The sequence below is a fragment of the Ptychodera flava genome, chromosome 17 (genome assembly GCF_041260155.1).
Source record: "Ptychodera flava strain L36383 chromosome 17, AS_Pfla_20210202, whole genome shotgun sequence".
NCBI lineage: Eukaryota > Metazoa > Hemichordata > Enteropneusta > Ptychoderidae > Ptychodera > Ptychodera flava.
Window position 1 is genome coordinate 37,006,331 of NC_091944.1, and position 27,780 is coordinate 37,034,110.

At 35.1% G+C, this 27,780-nt stretch overlaps 3 protein-coding genes across 18 annotated transcripts in view; 2 read left to right on the top strand and 1 right to left on the bottom strand.

The window, feature by feature from the left end:
- Positions 1-4,726, top strand: part of LOC139116220 (protein argonaute-2-like) — a 47,704-nt gene extending 42,978 nt beyond the window's left edge. For all 16 annotated transcript variants that reach the window (XM_070678787.1, XM_070678789.1, XM_070678795.1 and 13 more), the window contains one exon: positions 235-4,726. In XM_070678787.1, coding sequence (XP_070534888.1) covers positions 235-349 — 115 coding nt within the window. In that variant the 3' untranslated portion in view covers positions 350-4,726. The remainder of the gene's footprint in view (positions 1-234) is intronic.
- A 6,886-nt stretch (positions 4,727-11,612) lies between these two features.
- On the bottom strand, positions 11,613-19,085 carry LOC139116223 (uncharacterized). Its single transcript, XM_070678806.1, has 2 exons — positions 18,908-19,085; positions 11,613-17,313 (listed from the first exon to the last, which is right to left on the bottom strand). Exon 2 carries the CDS (start codon positions 13,633-13,635, stop codon positions 11,668-11,670), a length of 1,968 nt encoding a protein of 655 aa, XP_070534907.1. The 5' UTR covers positions 13,636-17,313; positions 18,908-19,085; the 3' UTR covers positions 11,613-11,667.
- Positions 19,086-20,464: 1,379 nt separating this feature from the next.
- The window catches only part of LOC139116224 (calmodulin-regulated spectrin-associated protein 2-like), a 43,728-nt gene continuing 36,412 nt past the window's right edge, over positions 20,465-27,780 (top strand). The window contains 1 exon segment of the mRNA XM_070678807.1: positions 20,465-20,892. Within this exon segment, the coding sequence (XP_070534908.1) occupies positions 20,803-20,892 (90 nt within the window). The 5' untranslated portion in view covers positions 20,465-20,802.

Below are 27,780 nucleotides of genomic sequence, written 5' to 3' on the forward strand. Positions count from 1 at the left end.
GGTCCATGTATTATGTAAATTCCAAGGTTCACCTATTGATATATAGTGTATGTAAGCCCTGCCGTGAAAAGGCATAATTTTACGACATCTTGTGATTTCAAGTCAACTTTAAAACATTCCATCTATCTAAAACGGCGATCTGTGGTGATTTCTGTAAGAAATTTTCTTGTGTTACTTTCATGAAGAGATAATTTTGATTGATTTGTCATGGAAATGACTTTGTTTGTATTGTAGTGGGGAAGGAAGCCATCATTCAGGATCTACTGGCAATGGTGAGAGAACCCACTCTGCTATGGCTAGAGCCGTGCAAGTACACCAAGATACACAGAAGGTGATGTACTTTGCCTGAGTCATCTCAAGCACCACACAACTGCCATGTTTTCAGAAGAACGGTTCCTACAGTTCCTATCATGCAACTATGCAGGATGTTGCCAGACTCTACAGCCACTTGATCTAGGGAGTTGATTTTCAACATGAAAATTGTAAAATTTTATTGGAAATGAAATACTGCATACTGAAAACCATGATTGGTATTAAGTGTAATAATTGATATTGTATATGGCTTAAATTTTGTAGACTAGTGACAGATTGTTATTGTTCTCACTTTTCACCTAATGGTGTAATAAATTATGTGTGCTGTGGAGGATGTTGTGACTGTACATTTACAAAATCTCCTTTTCTGCTGTCATTGTTACTGTACACAACCTTAATTTTATCAAAGATTAGATTAATAAGTACTGGAAATAGTTTTGTAGTGATGTACTTGAAACGTTTTCATGCTTCAAAGTAATAATTGACATTGACTTTAGATTGACCTTACCTTGACCTCATATTATAACTCCCAAACATCTTTACTTTTGTGTATTGTCTTGTAACAGTTTAGATTATTAAAATCTTTACACTACTGAATTGCTATATCCTTAAATAGTCACCTGGAAAATATTGCCTTTCATATATTTTGCAAAAAGAGTAAGAGGTTGCAGACAACATTTAGTCAATGTTTGTCATATGCTTAATATACTGCAATAGAAGCATGCTGGAAAGTCCAGCACCCATCTCCCCATGTTTTGATGAGTCAACATTGAAAACTTGAGAACTGCAGGCCCCACATCATAGTATTTACATGATGGCTGTGAAATGTGACTTATTCAAATCAGTGTGATAGCATCAAAAATGTACAAAAAGAGAGGAAATGCATAACTAGTCAAAGCATTGATCTTGGGAATAGCTGGTCAAATTATGCAGATGTGTGTTACAAAGGAAACTTGTACATATTTCATAGGCTTGATATCTAATATATTCTGGATTTCACAAAAGAATTTGTCATCAATGATTAAGAATGGTTTCTTTGACTTTTCCTGAAAGCATCAGCCAGAATACTAATCAGATGTGTGTACTCCAAAAGAGTGAGATTATTATGTTTGTTTTTGCTTGGCAATCATCCAGTATCTGCTCTTAATTTTGTTTGTATACACAACATGAGTACCGGTAGGATCTGTTGGCACCGGTCATCTGAATGTATGTATTACCGTATACAATATGTATGCATGTATATTGGAGGATGTTTTAGGTACAAAAATCATCTTAGGAGCAGCTTGCCTTGTTACTTTTTCCAGGTGTACAGTTTCCTTGGGTCGTTGTGATATGGGTTGAAATCATGTGAAATTAGCAATATTGTATTTTGAGGATACACTCTTGTCTCTAAAGTCAAACAGTCTCAGGAACCATTTATCAGATCGCTTTATATTTTGTTCTATTGTTTCTAGTTTAGGTTGGTTCATGTGAGTTGAAGATTTGTTGAAGACATCATGGTGGTGCCAAAAATATGCAAATGAGATTAAAAGATTTAAAACTCTGATTCTCTTATAGTGAAATTGTTTACAACACCAACTTTTAATACATGATATAATGAATTTTGAGATATTTGATGCAATATTTTTTTATGAATGTTGATCAAAGTTTCTTAGGGCGATTTTTATGATTTATTTTATTTTTAAAGATATTCCATGCTTTAGCGATAAACGTTGGCAAGTTTGTGATTGGTTCACTGATCACACATATCAGATGTACAGCTATCCATTGTGTTGTCATCTACAGTTGGCATACAACTTCCTATCAGGTGTGTCTAAATTATGGCAAGCCCATCACAAGTGTAACTATCACCTCCATAACTGTGTGCAGGTCTAATACTAGGTTCTTTGGAAAATGTTGGAAAGTGGTCAGTGTGAGATGGAATCTAGTTGATACAATATGTAATATGAGTTCATGTATAGAATAAATATGATCAAATGGAAGCAAAGTGGCATTGACAAAATATTTTGTTGATTTCATCAATTTGCATTTTCAACCATGGCAATCCAGTTTTTCTGTTGATATCACACACACGATTTATTATGTTGTCTGCATTCAAACTAGATGTATACCAGCAATTACTTTTGAGAGAACTTATGCAAAGCCTCATTGCAAACTTATCCCTAATAGGAGTAGGGTCAGATGTTTTCATTATCACAATCATAATGCATTATTAACATAAAATTATCTGGTAAAAGTTAGGAGTGAACACATCCACAGAATTATCACAATGAATTTTTCTTTCCTAGTCCAAAGTTATGTAAAACTTTGATGAAAGTACACATATTATGTTGTTTGTGCATATGTGAATTTTAAAGCTGACTCCTGAGCTGTATTGACTCCAACATAGCTATGTAACATGAAGAAAACCAATACTGTGACATTTGCATATTTATGTTTAGCCAACAATGCCGTTTGAAGGTACATGTTAGTTGAGTAAGGAAGGTTATCATTATATTATCTGAGATAACAATTTCCATCACCATGTAGCCAATGGAGATTAGCTTCAACAGTGAAAAGGTTATCTTTAACTATTTTACAGGATTATTAAAATGAGGACATGTTGGTAGAAGTAAGATAGTGTCTCTCTTTTGATGTAGCCCTCATGTTTTTGCATGCAGATCCAGTTGTTTTATATCACTCTATTAACAGCTCCAGTTAAAATCTAATCAAACACAATGACATTGAGAAAGGTTTGAAAAGAAGAGGATTTGATGATGGTGATAGTTGGGAAAAACATGATATTCTTCATCTCTCTCTCTCTCTTTCATCAGATTTATCAACTTCATTTCCTTCTCAGTTAATGAAACATCTGGTACAAAGGGCTTGAAAGATTATGTTTTAGAAATTTTATTTTGAATATAAATAAAACATCTCTGGAACTTTGTCTGGTTGCTTTTGGGTTGAGTCTGTGGATCAAATGATGACCTAATGTAAAATTGTTCAAATTAAGGCAAAGTTAGGACATTCAGGAAAGGAAGTTTTCAGAAATGGTGTACTTATCACTCTCAAATTTACATGTGGGGTAACTTCATATAGATGGTTTTATCCAAATATGGCAAAACTTGTATATATAAGATGATTTCATTGTTACAAAAGGTTCAGTTTCTCTCCTTGTTGTAGTGTACAGTCAATTTCACATTCAGCTGAATGAGCTGCACCACCCGGCCATATTGTCATGACATGGTGACATTTTTAATCATATATTTGTCAATATTCAGCAATGCACCAAACTAAAAAAAATTATTTTTGGTTCTCTACAAGATGTTATTAATGGTTCCATGCAAAATATCACAGCAGTTGTATCCGCCATCAGCTCACCTCTACATAGGTGCAGCTTGTAATCTGTACACAGGTAAAGAAATCCTTTTTGTCTCATGTTTTCTCAAAATATGCATCATAAATGTATTTATAGTATTTGTTTGATTTTCACACAGTAAAAATGATGTGTTATTGATTGGAATTATGAAAGCTTTGTGCAGTTCTCAAAGGCAAATCAAAAGAATTCTTCTCACCATTTTCAAGTTCCTCATTTTGAATTAGTTATTGTTGCAGTATTATCTTTGCAATCAAATGCGGCCCTTCAAGCCTGACATCCAATAGGCCAATAATACATGTACAAAATCTTGTACTCCTAGCAATACAATGCAAAATTTGCAGAGCTGATGCAAGAGTTTCTTATTGAATGATCACAGAACTCTGCAAAACATGAATTGGTTGACTTTTCCAGGAGACAGTCTAAGGGTTTGCCAGTTCTGTGGTTGATGTACTCAGTGGTTGGTTGACCTACTCTTAAAAGGTGTGATTTGTGTTTGGGAGATTATGCCAAGATGACAATATATACCAACAAGTCTTTCACATATATATGTCGATTATCAAAGTTTTCTATCCGCACCTGACTCTTCTACAGTCATAACTTCAGATTCTGTATATTAAAAAATGATATTGTATAACGTGAGTGGATTCAGCTTAAAGGATGATAAACTTGCCTGTATTGAATGTAATGAAACTATGTACCATCATGTAGGCCTTTCAAGGTTTGTACTCTTATCTTCCAGTTGTGTAATAAGACATATCAAACGAGTTGGACCCAAGTAACTGTGCAAAATTCATGAACCAACTCTCTAAAAATAAAAATAATAATTGACATATCATGTGATTAGATGTTCTGAAACCTGTTGTATTTTACAAGCCTACAATTAATTCTGTTAAGATTCATTCTATAAATTGTTTAATTTCTGTATTTGTTTTGTTTTGTTCAATGTATGCAATATATCTTGTATATGCAACAGTATGGATTTCAACTTGCCAGCTGCACCTTTTTATTTAGAGTAATTCAACAGAGACATGAATATTAAAGATTTTTTTAAGTTTATACCAGAATGCTTGTGGAGTTACTTATCAAACATTTGTATTTGGAATTCACTAATTTGTGGATAAAGCTGTACCGTTTATCAAATTCAAATATTTATAAAAGCAAAAACTGCAGTTTGTGAGTAGTGTATTGCTGAACACTTCAAGTCCTTCAAAGCATCATCAGTCATCTTTGAGTTTTGAGGGAGAACACTTTGTAATTTCAATATTTTGTCCAGGTTTACTTTGCATTTGACACAACAAAGTTGAAATCAGTTTTTGTGATAGCTTTAACAAGAAAACCTTGTGGCTTGCCTGCTTAGTGTATATGAAGTACTGGGATGTGTTAGTTTGCCTTGGTTTCTATGTGCAGGAGAGGCGGTGTAAGTACAATTATCTGTGCAATATGTTCACATTAACATTCAGTGTTTACAATGACTTTAATTACTTGCCGTCTGGACTGTACAAGCAAGATTTTAGGTTGGCATGCTCCAAATCCTTCTTGTCAATTATGAATTGTAAGTTCATGGTATGTTTCATCTGATTGCCATGTTAATGTGTAGAAGTGTTCATAGACTTGAACAGCACTTCTGTATGTGGCTATAATGTGACCAGATTTGATGAGCAAAAGCCATATTTGGCAAATCAGTTCTGGCAGTTCCAGTAATAGGTATATAATATTAATCCATGATATCAATTATGATACCATTAGGGCAAAAAGCAAATGCTGTTTGGTGAATTTGTAACTTGATCTCAGCATAACAAATTTACTTTGATTCAATAGAAATTCTAACAAAAAAATTGAATTAGCATGCCAAATAGCTTGATTTGTCTCTTATTGACAGTACTGAGTTTTCAGTCCAAGTCATCTAAGACATCAGCAATTACAAAGGACTTGATTTCAATGTGATGTATCTTGTATAGGCAACTTGAAATTTGTGATGGTTAGTTTTTGTTATTCTGTTATATGCCATTGAAAAGTATTGGTTAATTTTATGATTGAACATGAAGCCTGCCAGTTTTCAAATAATAGACAAATTTAGTATTGGTCAGTGAACCAGCTGTCAGGCAAATAGAGTCATTAGCAATTTTGACTGATGTGACCAGACTTGATATAAACAAATTGTAGAAACTAGAAGTGTGAACACCAGATAGTCATACAAACTTTGCTCACAAAATTTTCTATAATGATTACCTCAAACGATTAAATTAGGAAGGTTAAGTTAGAATGATTTAGTTGAGGATGCCTACCCCTAAAAAAGAAAAAGAAGGAAATAGAAATAATAAAAAAAATGAGATTTACTACAATCTTAGGACTATAATTTGTAAATAGTATGTGATGTACAATTCCATTTTGTATGTCAGGTAGTGTATTAATCAGTAGCCTAATTCAGTATGAAAATGTGTGTTCATTTTTACTACTTGCAAATGAAAGTTCTGAAGTCCCTTTAGTGAACAAAAAGTTGATGTGTTCATTTTCTTATGAGAAGCATCTGGTTTCATAATCATTCTGTACTTCAAATGCATCCTGAAAATTTGAAATATGTATTTTTATTATGTCATTATGTAAATGGTAGGATAACGTCTGTGGTCACACAACTTATGGATTTTGTGTTGGTTAAGCCAACAACAGCATCCATAGCTCTACATAATCATTGTGTCTCTACTTGATTTAGAAGGATCAGTTTTCCATTCCATACTTATGTGATTTGAGTTGTAATATATGCCTTTATCTGTGTTGTTTTACATGCCTAGATTACAATTCTATCATCGAATCTGAAATTATTTATGATCAATTCTACAAAGGTACTGTACTCTGCACATAGAGCAATCAGAGAATGTAAGTTTTTTTTGTTGACAAACAGTGCAGCCTGCAGCTAATCATTATCTTCCAACAGTAAATTTCCAAGTTATACAATACAGCAATAGTTTTCTAAGTAACAGCTGCCATGCAACATGTCTTTGTGCATGAGAAATATCAATTTATGGTGGAGAATTTTTCCATTCAAGTGACAGTATCATAATAGGCAGTGTTTATCAATTTTATAACAAGACATCATTGCTAAGTCTTTGGTATTCTATGGCTGTTTATTTTCAGAAACGATGCGTGCATCTCAATATATTGTACTCATTTGTAGAAGCTTGTATACAGCTACACTTTCCTGTGTGTACATTCATAGCTACAGCACCAGTTGGGACAATACATGACATTTGTTTTCTCACTGCATGTTATTTTAGATTATAGAATGGGTGGAGTGTTTAGTTGTAGTATTGGCATGTAATCTTGTTGTATACTTGTCATTATGATGAGGTGCATTGCTTGCTCCTGAAATCATATTTATTTTCACTGTAGATTTCCCCATCTGAATACTGCATGATCCTACATTTGTTAATATTTTGTATAGTAGGATGTAAGATCGTAGATTTGAACTCATTTTGGTCTGTCTCTCTGCCATATCGTTGGAGTAGATTTTGTACAAGTGACATCATTAAATCAAAACTTGCACCAGATCAAAATTGTCAATTTAATTGTTGATGCAGACATTTCTGTACTGAATAGTTTTTGAAATCCATTAATTTTGAAATCCATGTATGATATAAATTATTTGTCTATAAATTAGAAGTGATGAAGGCAGTGACGTATGTAACAGGAAAAATTTAACATGATGCTTTATGGTTGAAATGTATCTTCATTATGCAAAAGTTCTATTACAAATCTGCACACTGTTTGTTTCTATGCTATCATTACATGTTTTAACATCAACAATCCATACTTTTTTATGAGTATCATGTGCCGAAAAAAAAAAATGGCTGTATTTGTTATATTTTGCAAAGGGACCATTATTGGCAAACCAGTGACAACTGTCAAATGATTATTTGTCACAGGATTTTGTTGTTTAGCGATATACTTACTCTGCAATACTTTCCATGACGTATTAATAGCCGCAATACTCATTTGTGATGTATGTGAAATGTTTTGTTATCTTGTACTGTCTGTTTTGGATTGCAATAACATGTTAGCAATAATAGTAGATACCCGCATAGAGATTCCTTCATTGTGATAATTACAGTATATCATCTATTAGAACAATCTTTGTAATTTGTGAATTTGTGTGTGGCTTTCCCAGATTACACATTTTTGTGTATACAATATTATTATCTATACGGTAAAGAATCATTTATCTGAAAGGAAGGATCTGTACATGACTTTCTTTGTTGTTGAGATCAACGCTGAGCTGCTCCAATGACTTGTAAACATTTGCTATGAAAATGTCTTCCCAAATTGAACTCTAGACCGAGATATTTTGATATGCCTGAATGACTTAAGAGTCACTGTTTTATAGAAATTTATATAACTTTGGCAGTGTTGACATTTTATTCAGGACTGATGTCATGTAGCCAGCCTGACTTCCTCCACCAGGCCAATTTACTGTCACAGTAAGCAATAGTTTGATGTGTGAAAGTCTTGAACAGATAGTATGGATTGATAGCCATGTTTGAAGACTAGAATGTAATCCACATTTTACATCAACCCCCTCCATCATATTTGTCTGTATACATACAACATTTATCATGCACACAGTCTCTTTTCAATACAAGCATATATGGTACCAGATACAATTTCCATGTGTTGACTGTTATTTTCAGACATTGTGATTATAGTATTAATAAGAATAAACTGTAGATAAGCTAATGCTTGACAAATCTGCTCAGAATAAGCTGTTCCTGCTTGTGGCTGATTCCTAGTCCTTGATGGTTTGTGAAATCTGTTTGTCAAAGTTGCAAATGCTGTGTTGGTGTAATTTACAAAGAAGTGTGATGAGATTGATGCAAGCAGTGCTGTATATCCATCAGTAACAGACTTTTCTTGGCATATAACCATCAATTTCTACTTCCAGTCATTTCATATAGAAGTCTTCAGACATGCCTGGAGAAAAGATATCTGTCTTGAAGTTTGCAAAGAATGTCAAAAAACACCGTTGTCAGCTAAGATTTACAGCAATGCCAATTCACTTCAGTAAATAAGGACTTAAGACCAGTATCAACCTCCAAATACATTTATTACAGGATTGTCTCCTTCGGATAACAAGTACTCTTATTCAAAACAATTTTTCAACTTAACTGGCATATGTAAATACAATACTATGAGCACATCACTTTCATCAATTAAAACATGAGTGTGACCATGTAGTAATGCACATAATTAATAAACTAGTTTTAATTTGCCATGACAAATCTATCCACAATATTTGATATACACTGTACATCACAAATAAATCTGGGAAAAAATGCTGCTGCTATAAATCAGCTACCTGAACTGTTGTCATGAACTACAATTCAAGCTCACTACTAAATTGTGAAAATGACAACAGCTGTGACTTTTGTAAGTATTTCCATTTTGTTCTGGAAAACAATTACATTTTCTTCATTTTAAATGAAATTTAAAATGTAGAAATTTGAAATTTGATCTTTGAAAACTGCATTGAGTGCAATATGTGATCTCATCATTTTTTAAAATTCAGTTGTCAATAATGACAATGGCTATTACACATTGGTTGAATTGACAATTTGTATACCAAGAATTTCAACATGATTTTTGGAGTAGAACAAGAAACTCTCTTTTTGAAACTGCACAAAAACAGTGAAAAACACAGCAAGTGGATCAAGGAAAGCCATTCTCATTGCTGAGACAGCTAGTAGAATGGTAGCTCTGATGTCTGACCACGTACCTACCAGTAGTTGTAAAACCTGTTTGGTTTTCCACCAATAATAAGAAATTACTTTTTGTTATCCATGTAGGTAATGAAGTAAAGAGTAGAATGATAGAATTTTTACTACTTTGTTCATAACAAGACATGTTCACAAACAGCTGCAGGGAAATATGAAAAAAAAACTGATTAAATCTGATTGGTTTAGAATTCAATAAGCCTAATAGTTCAGTTATCTTGGTCACATATGAATTTCTCACATGCTATGCAGAACACCATGACTTTGAAGATTCATCATCATTGAATTACACTCATTTAATGCTTTTGTTTTCCTACAATTTTTTTTGATATTTGAACAGAAAGATCAGAGTGTTGCTACTGATTTATTTCAGTACACACAGATTAAGTATCCATCTTTACAAAGTCTATTCCATCAATAGCATTCCTGAATGGTTCTCCTGTTGGTTTAATGTACATTCAAGTATAATCTATTGGCATTTTGGATGATTGATTTGTAAAATGTCAAATTTTCATTTGTCATTGGGCTACTCTTTTCATATCTGACAATTAGTGTTTGATGGCATAAATCTCTGTAAATTCAATATTTCATCTTTTTTAAATGTTTAGTTATAATCAATAAATCATGGTACTGTTTCCCAAATATTCACCTCAACAACCTCTGTCAATGTCAGTGTCTTGACCTATACACTTCATCAGTCTTTTCAAATATTGTTAGTGTAGATATACCAGCTAAAAAAATGAATTTTGCAAAAAAAGCACCTGCAATGTGTAAGGGAGACTGTCTCCAATTTAAATCATCTGTTCAGATACTTTCATCATTATCAGTTATCTATTTAGATTTATCACCTGCTCTGTGGGACTGTCCATCCACAACCATTTTTAGACATGTGAATATTGATAGTCACCAAGCTTGGTGCAAGGGTAAAACTTGGAGACCCTATGGTACATAGAAAAGTGTTGAGATTTGTTGTGTGATACGATCCAACATGCAAATCATTCGTTCAAGTTTCATGCTATCTCTACAGAGTCTTCACTTCCCTTACTAGTAAGACAGGTCTCAACCAATTTCACCTAAAATCCTAAAATTTGGCCAGGGATAGCATACATTGACTGCTTGTGTGGCAATTATACAAAGTCAAATACCGATATACCACTGTGTGTGTATATATTATTATTATAACATTATAAACTTTATTTCGGACTTAAAAGTCCATATAAATGTTGTGAAATGTTATTACAGACTCTTTGAAGAATTAATTGTTCTCTTGCATACTGGTTGAAAAGAAAAACAATCAGTCAAACAAAAAGAAGCTTATTCCAAACCTTAACTATATCAGACTTGAAGTACAATAAGTCACATGTACGTACAATTGTATTACTACTGTTCAAAAGTCGCTCTCTCAAACCATAAATCTGTTTACGCATTTGAGCGTCAAAGTTATTGATACTATTAGATACAAACATTGAACTTGCACTACTCCGTTTTCATAACCCAATAAGAGTCGTGCAGCATTGTTGTATGCAACTTTCAATTTACGCATAACAGCCACAGAGTAATTACTCCAGAGTGGTCCTCCATATAGCTGGTAACAATACGCTTTAAATAGAACACACTTAACATGAAACGTACACTTGCAGAAATTTCTCATCAACATATTTGCTGAAATGTAAAGATATCTCGTCTGTCGCTCGATGTCATCGTCATCTCTAAAGCGATCAGATAAGACAACACCAAGGTATTTTTTCTTAGAAACAACTTCTAATTTAACACCGTTGAGATACACAGAAGGAATTTTACACATCCTACTGTGATTAGGAAAAATACACATGCAGTTAGTCTTTTTGCTATTGAAAATGATATCATATACACCACCATAGCAAGTGCAAACATATATATATATATATATATATATATATATATATATATATATATATTATATATATATATATATAGATATCAAAGTATACAGATGCCCTCCTGGGAAAATACAGTGCTTGATGCCAAAAGGGCAGCCTAATAAATGACACAAATTGTTTTAAGTAGAAAGTTATAACATCTGTTCATGCATCTCACAATCTTCAGAATCTTTTACAGACAGACAGACAGACAAACACACACAGACACAGACACACACACACACATATACTATATATATATATATATATATATATATATATATATATATATATATATATATATATATATATATATAAAAGCTGATATCAGTTTTGCCTACTTGCCTTTGACACAAAAGTGAACAGCAAGTTTTGCTATGCCAAATGTCCGCAAGACAACAGGTCTGCAGCAGTATTTTAGTATAAATAGAATCAATACCACAATAAAAATAAACAAAGCAAGGTCAGACAGACCACTGTCCTTATCTTGACATTTTTTCATGTAATGCGCAGTTTTGTATTGGAGATACATCTGTTCTGGAGTAAAGTGATTTGATACAAACAAATCACGAGAGAAACATGAGCGTGTTCGTAAGTCTGCTTCGATGTCAAAGCCAAAGCTATCCATGGAGGCAGAGCTGAATTCGTTCATAACAACCTCCATTATTTGAGCCGTGGGCAATTCTTGTTTAGTTCCATGCCTTTGTAATACCTTCGTCAAAGTTTCTCTCTTTATTATGAAGATATCTTGATTCTTTCCAGTCCTGGGAGATTCATTTACACGTAGACTTTTCTCTATTTTCCCCATCAAAGTTAGTTTGGTCTTGTTTAAGTACTCTAGAATGTTGTTCACTTCGACATAAGTGTTGTCGTTGGTTACCATGATATAATGAGCTCGTTGACAGTGGCTGTGTATCCACTGAAACGTGTGCAGTATCTGCTTGTGATAGTCTGACGTCACCACATCATTCGTATCGATGATGTCACCATGTCTGCTTTGTTCATCTTTGATTGAATTGTCTGACTGGGAGATGAAACGGATAACACCTTGTGACTTTTCAACATCTTCATCATTCAGATCAACGATGAAGCCGGTGATAACTCTTTCATGTTTACGTCCCCATGTATTCCTGATCGCCTGTCGATAATGTCTATTTCTTGCCATGCTCTTCACAAGGATGACGAGACTCGGTTCTCTGTTTGCACATAAATTTGAAATAGTGATTGCTCGATGTTCCGATGCAATATCATTGCCATCACGTTCATTAAGATAAAATGGATTCCATTTTTGGCTTGTATATAAAAGATACCATAATTTGTAGTTGAACTTGGCTTTGATTGAGTGAATGCTAAACGCCTTTGTGATGTGGGTATTTTGATAATTAGTCTCATCAAATTCCATATTGAAACGGTCGTCGTGGATTGGAAATATTCCAACATTTTGAAGTATCAGCCCTACGTACACGTCTTCGTTGTTAAGGTATGATGTGGTGTAAGTGTTCCTGTGAATACTGGCAATGACGTCACCAGACATAAGATACGCTGGCCCGGCATTATAGGGCGGGAATAATTTCTCTGGCCACACACTATAAGGTGTATAATTGACATTTTTCTTACTTCTCATCGGTTTCATGTTAAACCATGTGTAGCCCAGATAAAAATCTTGTATGGGAGCATTTTCTAAATAGGTGAGCAAGTTCATCGTGTTGATAAAAACGTCGTCATCGGCCTTTAAAACGTGTCTGGCTTGACTGCAATAAAAGGACGCCCATTTGAACGCCATAATAGTTTTTCTTGTCAAAATATCATAACTATCTGGAAAATTCAATATAATAATATCACCATAGCGTTCAGCCTCGGAATGTACTTGATCATTGATTCGACTATCATGGGCTTTTGCAACGATAAATACATGCCTCACGCCTTCCATAAGTGGTTGGTAAGTATTTGACATTGCCCATGTTTCACGTATCGCCTTTCTCCTCTCTGTGTTCACCACGTTAGAAATGACAACAATTAAAAGATCCACCGTTGATACGTTACAAATGGATGGATTGTGAAAGATGAAGTCATCATTTCCATTTTCGAAGTTAACGAATTGTTGACAAACCTTGCGATCTTTTAAAATACTATTATTATCTTCAAATTGTTGAAAGCTTGTTACTTTCCATGATATGAAAGTTTGTAATTGACAGAATTCTGTTGAAGCGGATAGAGATTCACTTGAAAAGTCAGAATGTCCGTGTGTCTGGATGCCTGCATTACGCAAAAGCATACCAACATAGACATCTTCCCATGGAAACATCGGATACTTGACGCGAGGCAAGACACAATTTCTGCACAACTTTCGATGACATCACGTAACTATGTGACTCTGGGTAATCAGGATATACGTCTTCTGGGTACAGTTCAAACGGTGTGTAAAAGATGTGGTCAACATACCTGATGGGTTTGTTTCCTTTTCGCACAAACCCAATTACAAGATCATCTGTTTTTCTCTGTACTTTCGTCAAGTATTCCATGAGCCGCGGCAAATTAATGAAGGCCGAAGATTTTGTTCGTAAGAAGTACTTTGCATGCATACAGTAGTTGATGACCCAATGCAAAGACATCATGGTTTTTAACGTTGCATTCTTAAATTTGTCTTGAACTTGCAATAGCAAGATGTCACCAAATAAACTATTCTCTTGTCGTACTTTGTCGTTCATGGAAAAATCATCCGCCTCTCCCAATACAAACAAGTAGGCAATGCTTTCATTTCTATTACCGTTACTGAGCCAGCTCGAACGTATAGAATTTCTCCACTGAAATTGTTCTGGCTGAGAAAATATCAAAATTAGAAGATAAATATCTTTCGGTTCCAAAGTTCCTGGATTATAACACAGATGCTCATGATTTATGGAATATTGTTGATGATGTACGTAAAAACGTCGATCATAAATCCAGTTGTTAAACAACACATGTACTTTGGCTGGTTTGTCGATTAATTTATAGTTTCTAAAAGTTTCCAGCGTGTTATCACCGTCAGTGACATTGCAATCAAAAAAGAAACGTTCGCTATGGAACATCCGGGCTACATGGATCATAAAAGAACCTTTGAAGATCTGTGCAGCCAGTAAGTCATGTAACAGACAAGTATTTTGTTGGTATGATTCACTATTGCCGTATCCGATCAGTCCACCATGAACTTTCACAGGAAACTGTGTCTTTATACCCATCTCATCTTCCTGTAATATTTCTACCAGAAACTTTGGTGGTAAAATAGCGATCTTTTTCCAAGGTTCAAATTGGTCGATATTTTCCAGGGACAATTTTGTTTCTGCCAAACCAGTTTGATTAGTAGTTCGACTAACTACTACCCCAGTTGGTCTAGAGTCCTTTAAAAAACTGACAACATTGATTAAATTCACGAAGAAATCATCCTTCATCTTCAAGATGTACTTGGCATATGGACATACGTATTGATGTATTTCATTCAGTATTTGCAGTTGTAGTTTACCAGATGTATTAATGTCAATGTTCGCCATGATGATGTCGCCCTCAGCTTTCTGTTCGTTCAGCAAAAAGCTCCCCAGACTTTTGTTTTCACGACGCCCAATGACAAATGCAGTCTGTACTGTCATGTTTTTGACATACTTATATTTTGCCCATGTTAAACGTGCAAATTTTCTTCGTTCATAATGAAATGCGTCAGAGAAGGCTACCACAAATAGAAATGTATCCCGTGTACAGATTAAATTTTTGGTTTCGGGGACCATAGAAATAAATTTCAATTTTTGTGAAAATTCGTCACTATAGCCATTGTCTGACCTTGCTGGTTGAGGCTTGATATATCTCCGCTTGGTTATTCCGCATGAATTCCTGTCATGGATAATATACCATTGTAGTCTCAATTCTCTAGGAGTAAAATGGTGTACAAACAGTGAATCTTGCAACGAGCAGGAGTTTTGAAATACACCGTGCACATCTATACGTTTATCTGGAAAAGGTGTGACCTTGTCAAGCATAGATATGACTATACCTATCATAGTATCTTCCCAGGGTAATATTACGTCGAAAGAACTTCGTAAACGGCAAATATCGGAAATAACATCTGACGAAATGACGTATGCAAATCCTGCCTGGTACGGCGGGTAAATTTTATCGTTCCATACTTCATCGGGTGTGTACCATTTATTCAAAATGTCGCGTACTGGTTGAGTTCCAACGTATGTATCACCTAGGTAAAGTTTATTTCCAGGACTTTTTTCCAAAACCGATAGCAATACATCTGTGTTAAGGAAGGCGTCATCGTCAATCTTGACGACAAAGTTTGCCTTCTTACAGAAACGATCAACCCATTGTACCATTGCGAAACTTTTCAACGTTAAGTTGTAATAATCATCGACGAAATTAGCTATGATAATGTCATTACTGTGATTGTTTTCGTTCATGATTTTTTTATTCAACTCTTCGTTGCTTTGTCCTAAGAGAAATATCGTTTTAATTCTGTTGTTACTGTGATTACTTCCCCATGTTTCTCGAATGGCTTGTCGAGAGTCCAGCTTTGACGGAGCAGAATTGACAACAGCTATGATCCGTGGTTGTTTAGCGTTAGCAAACGCAATGTCACACCAAGTTGATTGGTTAATGACGAAATCCACGTGGAACTTTTCAGCAAAAGTTAAATTTTGTCCCATAATCTGCGAATTTGGAACGACCTCGATTTGCCTTTTGTGTTCATTTTGGTTGTTTTCACGGCGACAATCAGTGTATTTAGCCCATACACCGAGTTTCATTCCATACATTGCCATTATGTGGTCTTTCCTGGCTAATGTTGTCATAATGTTTTGGAGTAGACATACTGTCAAATTACGTTCACTCAGTGTGACACTTATGAGTGGATGGCCATGAAAAGTGATTTCAGGATTATTGTTAACACCATAAGAATACGCAAAAATATTCCATGTTGAAATCGACATCATAGAGACAAGTTTTCCCATTACGTCACTTGAAACGATAATAGCAAACGTGTTATTAATAAGCTCTCCAGTTCTTTTATTTTCAATTTGCTTCGGTAATCTTACAATTGCGTTCAGAGAAATGTTCATATTAATGTGGCTTTGATCATCTTTAGAATAAGCCGCTAAATTTCCGATGGCCAAACCACCTTCTGACTCTCGTCTGAGCCAGGAATCTATTCGTATTGCATTGATGAACATGTCATCAGAAACCTCTACAACGTATCGAACATGTTTACAACAATCTGAATCCATGGAAGAGCACGAATTATCATCGTACTATCTTCTCCACCTTGACTCCAAGTGAAAAGGATATCACCATGTGTCTCCCGTTCCTTGCGAGTCGAAAGGTCCGGCGATCTATTCATGGGCCTTTCAACAACAAATATGAATTCAAACATTTTTGTTGTCCGGACTTGTTTCGATAACGCCAATCTGATCGCCTGTCTTTGCGTAGATGAGTCCCAATCTGAATATATCACATAAAATGTGTGGATCTTGGTACCTTCCGAACAAGGGGTTTTGTCTGGTGTCTGGTAATGATAATGTCCTATTCGATGGCGTGTCCTTGCATTGCACTTGCTTAAATGATCACTCTGTAGAAGTACTTTACTCGCAAAAGTCAAGATACTTTTCTGCTTGTCGATTTTCTTTTCGACTTCGTTTTGATTCTTCGGAACAGTTTCCCTCGATAGATTAACGTACGCGAGAAACAGTATATTTGTGACGATAAGCAACAGGAATACAGTTGGTAGACGTCCACGTTTTATCGACAGAAAGTACTTCCAAACAGCTGATGCAGCTCTTTTGATCAAGAAAATTGCAGTTTCTCTAGCAGCCATCTTACAGCGTCAGCTGAATGTGCATGGGAGTATCATCCTCTATAAACCAGAATCCAGAGCTGTAGCAGGTGTGATGGACATCCGAAATGTCTGATGCATATGACTTCTATGCAATCATTATCAGTATGATTAACATCTCATCTGCGAAATAAAACGATCATCAAAGTATTAAGGTAAGAAAATGGTGTGAAATTTAAAAGTTTCTCTTTTACGGGAACTCAGGGACGTGATTGTATGTAGTTTGTATCATTGTGAGCTTTTCTATCTGTCAACATAATTGTATACATGGCCCGTGTTGATTTCCCAATTTACAAGTATATCATTGATACTAGATCAAAGCTAGGGCATTAAAATCCATCATGGGTCGATTGTTTGAAAGCGTTAAGACAGTACCTATAGTAATGAACATTTTTTCAAATTTGAAATCAGCAAACATTATTGCTTCTCGAAAAGTACAATCCAGATGGAAGATCTTCTTTGCTTTTACTTATATTGAAACCCTGACACAATATCTCAGTATTTTAGTTTATTATGACAACGAATACAGATGTTGGGTGGTCTAATACAGTGACGACATTATGCCTATGATACTAAGCTGAATTTAGTGATGCTGATATGCATGGCTTTCAACACTGATCTTTGCTTGTTTGTGAACATGGATGTTAAATCTTGGTTATATCCCATAGATGTTACAGATTCCAATTTGATGACACAGCTGTTACTGTTACAAAGAAAGGTGGTTTGATTGAACCTAGTTACAGACAGGTCCTTTCCAGCAGAAGGGCTTACCCACTGCACGTATTCACAACATCCTTTATCTATGCTAAGATTACTTGGTTTCTTGGTGATATGTCATACACCATACATGTACACACATGCTCATTCAGTTGACGTTAACCTCTCTCTCTCTCTCTCTCTCTCTCTCTCTCTCTCTCTCTCTCTCTCTCTCTCTCTCTCTCTCTCTCTCATGTATGTACCTATCTATGTATCTATCTATGTAAATGTGTAATATAGCTTCTCAACAACTAAACGTGGCAATCTGCCAACATGTGACAAATATTCAAAGTCTTAATTGCATGAGTTTGATGGTTTGGTACCGAGGTCCTGGGTGACGAAGGCCTTCTTAAAATGCGGTAAACATTCAGTCAGTCAGTAAATCACGAACTATAAGCTTACCAGCATCATCCCACTTTAACATATTGATATCATGCAATGATAAGTAGGTGTCAGGTTTGATAACATCTCTTCCATGATATGAAAAATGTCATTAATCAGAAAAACAAACATCTTCAGCATCGCCACAACTTTCCTCAATATATAGTTTTGTTCAGAGAAGTAGGCCATTAACTCTATGATAATCTCAATCTGGAAATTATGAAATATTAAGTTGTCACAATTATTTATTTTCATAACTCTCAATTTTAATCTTATCAGTCTTAATCCAGACTTGATTACATAAACCAAAGACATGGCATGTTTGTCGACTTGTGTATAGCTGACGGACCAAATGACGCAACTGTTTTAGCTTTACGTGCATCAAAATACGTTCGTTATATGTGCGTAACCAATGTTCGAGTCGTGATTATCACGCCCGCCGACGATCACACAAATGTATACATGGTTGACAATTGCACACAGTGTAACCTTTGACGATAATGGCTATTAAAAACCAGTATGTGCAAAACGGGTTAAAACGTCCATACTGCTTGACATAACAACGTTGATAAAACCTTACCGTAGTGTATCCTAGCCTCGGTGCGTAATTTGCATTGTCAATTGTCTTCTATGAGTATTAGATGACGTGCTATCTGTTGAGACTGCTCATATATCAGCGGTGTTCTCTTCATAAGTTACTGGTGTAGTATTCAAAGGGCACCAAGTCATAGGTCACTGGATAATTTAGAAAACGTGCCGTTGGTGACCTGTTGCATGCTGTCGTTTAGGGTACGATCCACGTGATTTCATGGTAGGGCGTTACTTGATAAGATTTGAAAGAGACCTCTTAATAGGACCACGTTTTTGTGCATGAGTTCCAAAGAGTACCACTTAAGTAAATACCTAGTGCTGACTGTATCAGAGCCATTCTTTGGACAAGAAGACGGTGTCAAGGGTACCATTTCAACCTGAGGGAAAAGTGTGCACCCATATGTTGACAATGTCCTTGTGCGAAATTACAGTGCTCGATGCTTAAAGCGCTAGCAGAGCGTTGTAATTAATTATTATTGTACACATTTATTATTATTATTATTATTATTATTATTATTATTATTATTATTATTATTATTGATTAATCAATTAATTAGTTTACTAATTAATTAAAAGGAAAAGGTTACTACACTCTCAATGTGGCTAGAGTAGAATGTTTTCACCGTTTTGGATGGATGTTTGCACCGTCAGTAGGTACATTCTCTGTTTTCTTTTCTTATTTTCAGCATGTTCAGCTTGAGTGTTTTGTTCCGGGGGGGGGGGGGAGGGAGGACTCTAGATATTTTTATATTGGCGGTGTGTCACCAGAGTTAAAACATATACTCATGTAATTTACAAAATTATGACCCATTCATAGGGATTTGCTTGACATATACGGGGAATTTTCACCTTTATTCTGTTGCGTGTGAAGGTTTTCCTAAAGCATGGGACATTTGCTTTTGGTTTTTTTCGGATGAAACTTTGAAATCGACCAATGTTTAGGGATTTTTCTTGAAAAGTGACCCATTCAGGCGGCACACACCCGTAACCTATACACTTTTTCTATGGGAGTACCCCGGGTTTTGTGAAATGTCAATTTGTCGTCTATGAGTCGTCCACTGAGATAACGGTACGTGTGTGTATGTGTGTGTGCCAGATTATGATTTATACAGTTACATATTGTTTATTTATCCTTTCCTTATGAAGCAGACTTTACCCCTTTCTATTTTCATCTTAATGGGAATAATGTCAATAAAGTTAAATCTGTAAAATCAGTGTTATATACACATATTTATTTTCTTTTTTTAAATCTACATTTTATATTATATTTTAGTCGTGTCTTTTACAGAGTTTAATAGTTTATAAGATCCTGAGCTGTTTGGTTGATTCCTTGTTCATTGTCATCCATCCCTACCCGTGGTATTATAAACCGCAGCCAACGCTGACCTCACCGGATTTTAGTTGGGACACGCCCGAGAACTGCGCCACCGCGAGTTGTGCATTGGATTAGCACTGACGACTTTTTTCCAAGCTTGAGGTACATGAGAGGTCAAAGGTAGCCACCGAAGTGCGTTGTGGGTAGTACGCATGCGTGCATGGCTCAGGTACATTTTTCACTTCATTGTATATTTTGATTTGAAAGGTGTGACATTTCGAAAATTTGGATGTTTAGTTGAAGTAGGGGATACGGTCCTATTATATGTATATCCAACGACCCCTATGATTGTTGTGTGCGCAACAGAGCGCGATCGATCCTGGAATATTACAACTGTACTGGTAATTCGTCAAGATGAGGTGTGTTCAATATTCCCACAGTCATGCATCGAATTAATGATTCCTCAGATTGGAATGATCTAAGCGAGGATTGGAGATAAAATTGAAATCAACCCATTCAGTCTGACCTACCTACCAGTTACAAAGATAGGGGCTCTAAAGTCTACCGTTATGACCCAAGAGGAACAGAGAATGGAAGGGTTCGCCATGTCTCGTGAAGTTCCGGAATTGACATCACTTGACAGTTATGATGCATTTAAGGTTTGTATGATATGATATCATTTGTCGGCAACAAAATTATAATATAAATGTAACCGTAAAGTAACAACTTAGTCTTCATATTTGTCACTGTCAGTCTGCTCACATGATTTCGTTGACCCCCTGTGTGAAACGCAATTTCATCTATGCTACAGGCCTATGTTCAGATTAAGGCACTGGTCAGTCCACACAATTGCAAATATCATATTTTAACGGTAAAACCCAAATGTATCTATACTTTCCCGAAAGATGATCCACTTACATGTAACTGTGTAAATAACAGTTGTTTAAGTTTGGAAACTCTCCCAGATTAAGGTATTCCACCAGACATTCACTTTACCTGGTCCCTTGGAACATTTAGCTCCATGCATGGAGGTAGTTTCTGCCGGGTTACTGCAGCCGTACAGTGATGGCTGGAACTAACATTCATTGTAGCGGCTATGCTATGTAGAGATGCATGACTTACTAATGTACGCGTTTATCATTTTTTCCTTGGTTATTGTACATTGTATCATTTGCTATGAGGAAGAGAATTTGTATCTTTGCATAGGATGGCAATTTCAGTGAACATAAATTCTCATTGTCAAACTCCTTTGTTGTTCTAACAAAATTCGATGGAATAACGCACTCAGATGCATTTCACAACCAACAGGTTGTGAATTCAATCTCATACTTGCCTTCATATCTGGAGAACACACTGGTCAGTGTCAGTCTTCATTGACTCTGTTGATTCTATGCTGCTTTGATAAGAATGACCACTCCTACACATTGAAGGAACACAATAACTGGTCTTTTCCTCATGGAATGGAAGTAGAATCACTCCTAGCATGTGAAAATAAAATTTATGTAATTTGTGAAAAAATTCAAAAGAGTGGGAGAGTGTCATCCACATTTATAAGCAACGCCCTTACTAGACCTTCTTCGCCAATATTCCTCAACATCAAAAGTGTTGGTTTACATGCGTCATAAAACATAATTACAAACTGTCAGTGTCACTGCCTGCCTCTGTCAGGGTTTGTGATATCTGAGAGAGCTTCAATACTGTGACAAACAAAGTGACTGATCCAGATTACTTAGTCAGTCACAACACTAAGGATATCTATGAGGAAAATAAATAAAGTGAAATAGTTAAATAATAACACATGCTAGTAAGGGCAAGATCACAATTGTTGCCAGCCCAAGGGATGGTGTACATGGTAGTAATATTGATAATGCCTGAGCCGAAGGCAAGGGTATCATCAATTTTACCATTATGCAGCAGCACACTGAAAATGTTGCAAAAGTATATCATTATTCATACAACATTTATGCTGAGAGCATTTCCACCAGACATCTGAGATTTTGTGCACTGTCAGAAGCTTGAGAGAGTTGGGATATAGAAAACATGTACATTGACGAGTAAATTGTAAAAGCTAGGGTATATTGCAAAGCAATTTTTCAAAAATAATATATCAAAATTTGTGGGAGAAATAAGATTTGGTATTGTGAATTTAAGAAGCATTTACTGATATAGTGAAAGCTTAATGTGTCTCATTCAATGTTAGAATAAGAGTGCAAAACAGCTGCACATGTATTATAATATTGCTGGGTAAAATTTGTCTGTTCAGTCAGAAGGGTACAAGCCTACCTCCCTATGCTTGTGGATAGTCTGTGCAAGTACTGAGAACACTGTATCCAGCAGAAAGTCATTGCTCAATTTCATTCATTTGTGGTATCCATTTGAAATGATGTCAGGATTGGATTTAGGGTCAGCCTACCAGGGCTGCAGTCATGCCAAGGTCAAATAAGTTCATGAAATCTAACAATACTTCCTGCTTGGTCCATTGTCCTTGGTGTTTGCCATAGTCTGTAACTTTGTGATATGTTTTAGCACTAGTGATGAAATATGTCACTGACTAGCTTGACCTTTAGTGATAAAGTGTGCCCAGCTCTCCTCAAAAGGTATGTCAGGCAGTTGTGTCTGACATGGTCACTATGCATACATAATTTAATGGGGCATCTGTATTGACACACACGTAACTGTTGTTTCAGTGTCTTTTCAAATGTTTGTCTGTGCTAAGTCATCCTATGTAGGTACCTGGCATAAGTGTTCTAAGTATAGTACTTGCATGTATCAAAAGTTCAACCTGTTTACTATTCAACAATGATAATGAACAATAGATGAAGCATATCTGTTTTATAGCGTAAGTTAAGAGCACATGGTGGTTGTTTCAACATGTCATCTTACATAAAACAGATCAATAAACATGAACCCACTTCTCCATCCCATGGCAAGAAATTCTCTGCATTATAGTCATGATGATTGCTATAGTTTTGTATTGATAAAATTTTGTCAAATTTCTTTTTGAGTGTATGCTAATTAGCTGCTTTATACTACAGATTGTTTTCAGGGTAGGTATGTTTACTCTAATCTTTCACCTCTAGGTAATCAATATTTTGGTCAAGTGGTTAAACTACTAAACAAAGGTACAGCATAGTGAGACAGAAGGTCATAAATGTAAATTGTAATCTGCAACTATAAATTTACAGTTTAGTTTCATCCAGTGTTCTAAGTATAGTCCACATGTTTTCAGTTGTTTGCTTTCTTCATTTTACTTCATTTCTACGCTGTGAACAGTACTGCCATCCATACAAAGTGTTGATAAATGATTAAACAATATAATATTTGTAACACATATTTATTTTGAAGAATTGGCAGTGAATAAAACCAGACATGGGAGGTTACTATGTAGATTTTGTCAATGCTTCATGTATATTGTGATTTTTTTATTTCCAACTAGAAAGAAATTGATTAAATACATGTTGTTTTGAATTTCTTGTACATGAATATCAAAAGCTTGCTGCTGTTGATGTCATGATTGATGATTGATATACAGTTTATTCTATTTAGTAATGAGAATTTCATGCTCATGTATATTAAAACTAAATCATATCAAATCTGCATGAAATAGCTTTTAACGTTATGATTGAAAATGTGGCAGGAAAATGGCACAGGAAATTTGACAGGAAAAATTTGACAAAGCGGTGAAGATACTGAAAATGGCATTGCTTTATTAATCATCCATTTATTAAAACTAGCAATATTGTAGGATGAACAAGTAATCTCCTGTTGAACATAAAATAATGTTTTCATATCCTGTCTATTGCATATCAAGAAACAAAGTAACCTTCACTGGTCCTGGACAATTTTCAGTAGAGATTTTGAGGAAATATTGCAGCATTTTTGACACAACAACTAATTCTGTCCATAATATGCATTGTGACTCAGATAGACTGATCAAACTGACAACAATTTACATTTATAATTGTGAATGGAAAAAGTAACAGTATTAGAAGATGACAATAACAAAACAGTTGAGAGATAAAAGTTTGCACAAAAATTGTGTGTTTAATAGTAATGCACAAACATGTACCTGTTAGTAAAGCCTTTGTTGAAAGAATGTAAGGTTTTATGTATTGATGATAAATAATGAAATGGATCAAATATAGCTGCATGCTTTAATTAAGATATACACCCAAAATTTTATTCAATTTTGTTTTATGTGTAAATAAATCTAGGGATAAGAACTTTACTTTTTGATATAATTTATAATGTCATCAAATGTAGAAACATTCAAGTGTGTCTGAAGAGATGAAACGTGAATGTATGACTGTTGAGTCAGGCAAATTTAGAGATATCAGATGAATGTACGGTACATACAAATAGAGGCAAACATTCCTTACTCCGTTTATAGCACTTCAAAATGTCAACTGCTTATAAACTACATATGCAGTCGGCCTTGTTGTTTATAAACTTGAAAGATTTTTGGAATACCCACAATCCTGTGGAATACCTATATATGTGCTTGGTCACAAACTTCATTGATATCATATGCATAATGATTGATTCAGTCTGTGATGTTTTATCATGGAAATCATGAAAGACATCACTTCTAAATACTTCACTAACATTGTACATGATATGTGTGCAAACTGTTTCTTCAATTTATCAAATAAATTGTAAAGTTAGTTTCCTTCCAATTCAAATATACTTCTTCAGATAGATTATTATTTTTCATCAAGTATAGAACAATTGTAAGTAGGCAGATGATATGTTTGATAAAATTCATTTTACTGGATGAGTTGGTAGTTGTTTTTATCAACACAGGGGTCCTTCCTGTGATGTTAGGGGTCCTTCCTGTGATGTTACGGATACTTACCACATAACTACCACTGTGCAGTAATGATTTTAAAGTTCTATTATATTACGATACAACTCTTTTTAAATACGCATTCCTCAAAGTGAACTCAAAACTGTGAAATGTTGACTTACTGGGCGAAAGCTTCAAATAACATAGTTTTCCTTATCTTGGTAGATTCATTGTAAATTCAAGAGGATAAAGTGATTTGTGTAAAATAAATGACTAGAGTTTTTAGCTTTCCTTTCAACAATTTTAATCATATCAAATAGTTTGTAGTCTGTGCTTGTCTACTTATCAGGCCCACATGGTGAGGCTGAGTTCCCGTTGTCAGTCATCGATTGTTTTCCATCAAATTATCTTTCCTTCTTCATCTTCCCATCAGAATGCAGCAGTTGAGATAGGGAGTAAGAACTTTACACAAGTGCCGTCTATTCTACAAAGCACTCATCTAGACGTAGGCATTTTTTTGAAATTATAATTCAATATTAAACTTCATACAGCAAGTTTTCACATATGCATAATTTACCATGAATTTGTTTAACTAAGTACTGTTTATCAGGGCTAACTCGCCTAAGATAAAGCTACTGATAGTTAGCTGGTCTATACTGGCCTATACACTGTATAGAATTACTTTGAAACATGTACTGTTTTTGATACAAATGCAGATATAGCTTCTATTTTAATCTGAAATTCAGGTCTTCATTGCCCATCAATATTCTGATTGTAGTAATTACATTGAACTTGACTTTCTCATATTTGACAAGATATCATGGTCACAGAAGAGAAATTTTAACAAGATACGTTACCATTGGTACATTGTCCTGGTTTGGGTATACAGCATTACTAATATTACAGTTAAGCAAATTGCATGAAGCCATATCTGTAACTCTACATTGTTTTGTATGCTAAGGGTGTGTTAGCTTTGCCTCCAAACCTAATTGTCCCAAAAGTAAATTTGTCATATGTGCCACTTCATCCCAAAGCCATCTTGTTAAGCTATTTGGATAAGTAGAGCATATGTAAGGGTTAGTGATAGAGTTCTTCAGTGAGAGCATTTGTTATTTGGACGTCAGATCTCAAGAAAAATGGTTTGGGATGAAGTTGCAAGCACTTTGGAACAAAAATAATGGTGCGACAAAGTGATTTTGGAAGGAGACGGTTTTGAGATGTAATGGTATTGGACAAGGTGACATGGGACAAAATAGTTTTTGGGACAGAGTGACCATAAAGTGACATTTCAGCTCTAAATGACAAATTTGAAAGTTGATATGTATGCATACATTGCCAAGACGTACTTATTATACTTGTAAAATTATCAACTGAACTGTAACATCAAATAATCAATGTGTCATATCATAACATAGCCCTACACTATGCAGCTCTCATGATGCCCTGAGAAAATACAGTAGTTTTATTTTCATTTCAAAGAAATAATGGATATAAATTGTGCTGGTCATAGCTATTGTTCTGAAAAAATGCCCTTACATGACCTAATGTTGGTCATTTCAGTTCATAGGTCAGCTAGCTGTTCTGTGCCTTGATTTCCTCATCTATTTTTAATATTTTAATACAACAATGGTAATTTCAAACTGCTGTCAGGCATTTATTACAGGCTAACAAATTTCATTTCCGGTCACTTGATACATAAATGTAATATTTGTTTCAGAATCTTGGTGAAAACTAGAGTAGAGTATTGATATATTTATCACAAGTAGTGTCACATTGTACCAGTGTTGAAATTTTCATGAACACTCATGTATTGTACATGTACAGGATTCTACCAGCAATACTTGTAAATAAACAGACAATATGAATTGACAGCTGTTGGATTGTATCAGCTATGCAGACTTATACAATTCACAAGGTTAGCCATGGAGATTACTTTGCTCCATGTACCTACAAAGTTGCATACATATTATTGCTGGTTAATGCCACAGTCGCCTTGTAATATACATGACAGTTTGAACCAATTGACAAGGACACATGAACATTTCACAAACTGACTACATGACCTGCCTGTGACACAAAGATAAGCCGTCTGTGGTGCAGACATAACCTCTAGGTCACAGATAACTTACAGTCACACAATCCATTTCTGAAGTACAAGAACATGAATGCATTCATAGTGATGAACATTCTTTATGAAAACCTGTCACCTCCTTTGATGACTGAAGATCTTTAAGTATATAATTTAAACCACCACCAATTTTCCCCTGGTCAGGGAATGTCAGAAATGTGATTGAGGTTCACAGACTATAGATATTTATTAATGAAAACACCAGCTTTGTAATGACACATTATAGTGTATAATATAATTTAAGAAAGTGAACACATGATTATGACAATGTATGAAATCAATCGTTCTATTTGAGTGAGAAAATAGAATCTCACACCCCGAAGGACCTGGGATCAGATTTCTCACACTCGTTGGGATATTTTGTCTCGAGCCGCAGGCGAGTGTGAGACAAAATATCCCCAACGAGTGTGAGAAATCTGATCCCAGGTCCTTGGTGTGTAGATTGTTTTTCTCACATGACCACAAAATGCGTTAAATTCACATTGGACATGTTCAACATTATCCAAAATCGTGACAACTCTGTCGTCTGCCACTATACTCTGACCCGCTTACTTTGTAGTTCCTGTCCGTGTGTTACTCGTCGTGCCATTGGATAACATTTTGCACGTGGAACGAAACAGACTGTCTATCATC

What these genes read in the sequence shown, in the direction of transcription:
- LOC139116223 (XM_070678806.1), bottom strand. Translation starts at nt 13,635, where the DNA reads ATGTTTCCATGGGAAGATGTCTATGTTGGTATGCTTTTGCGTAATGCA.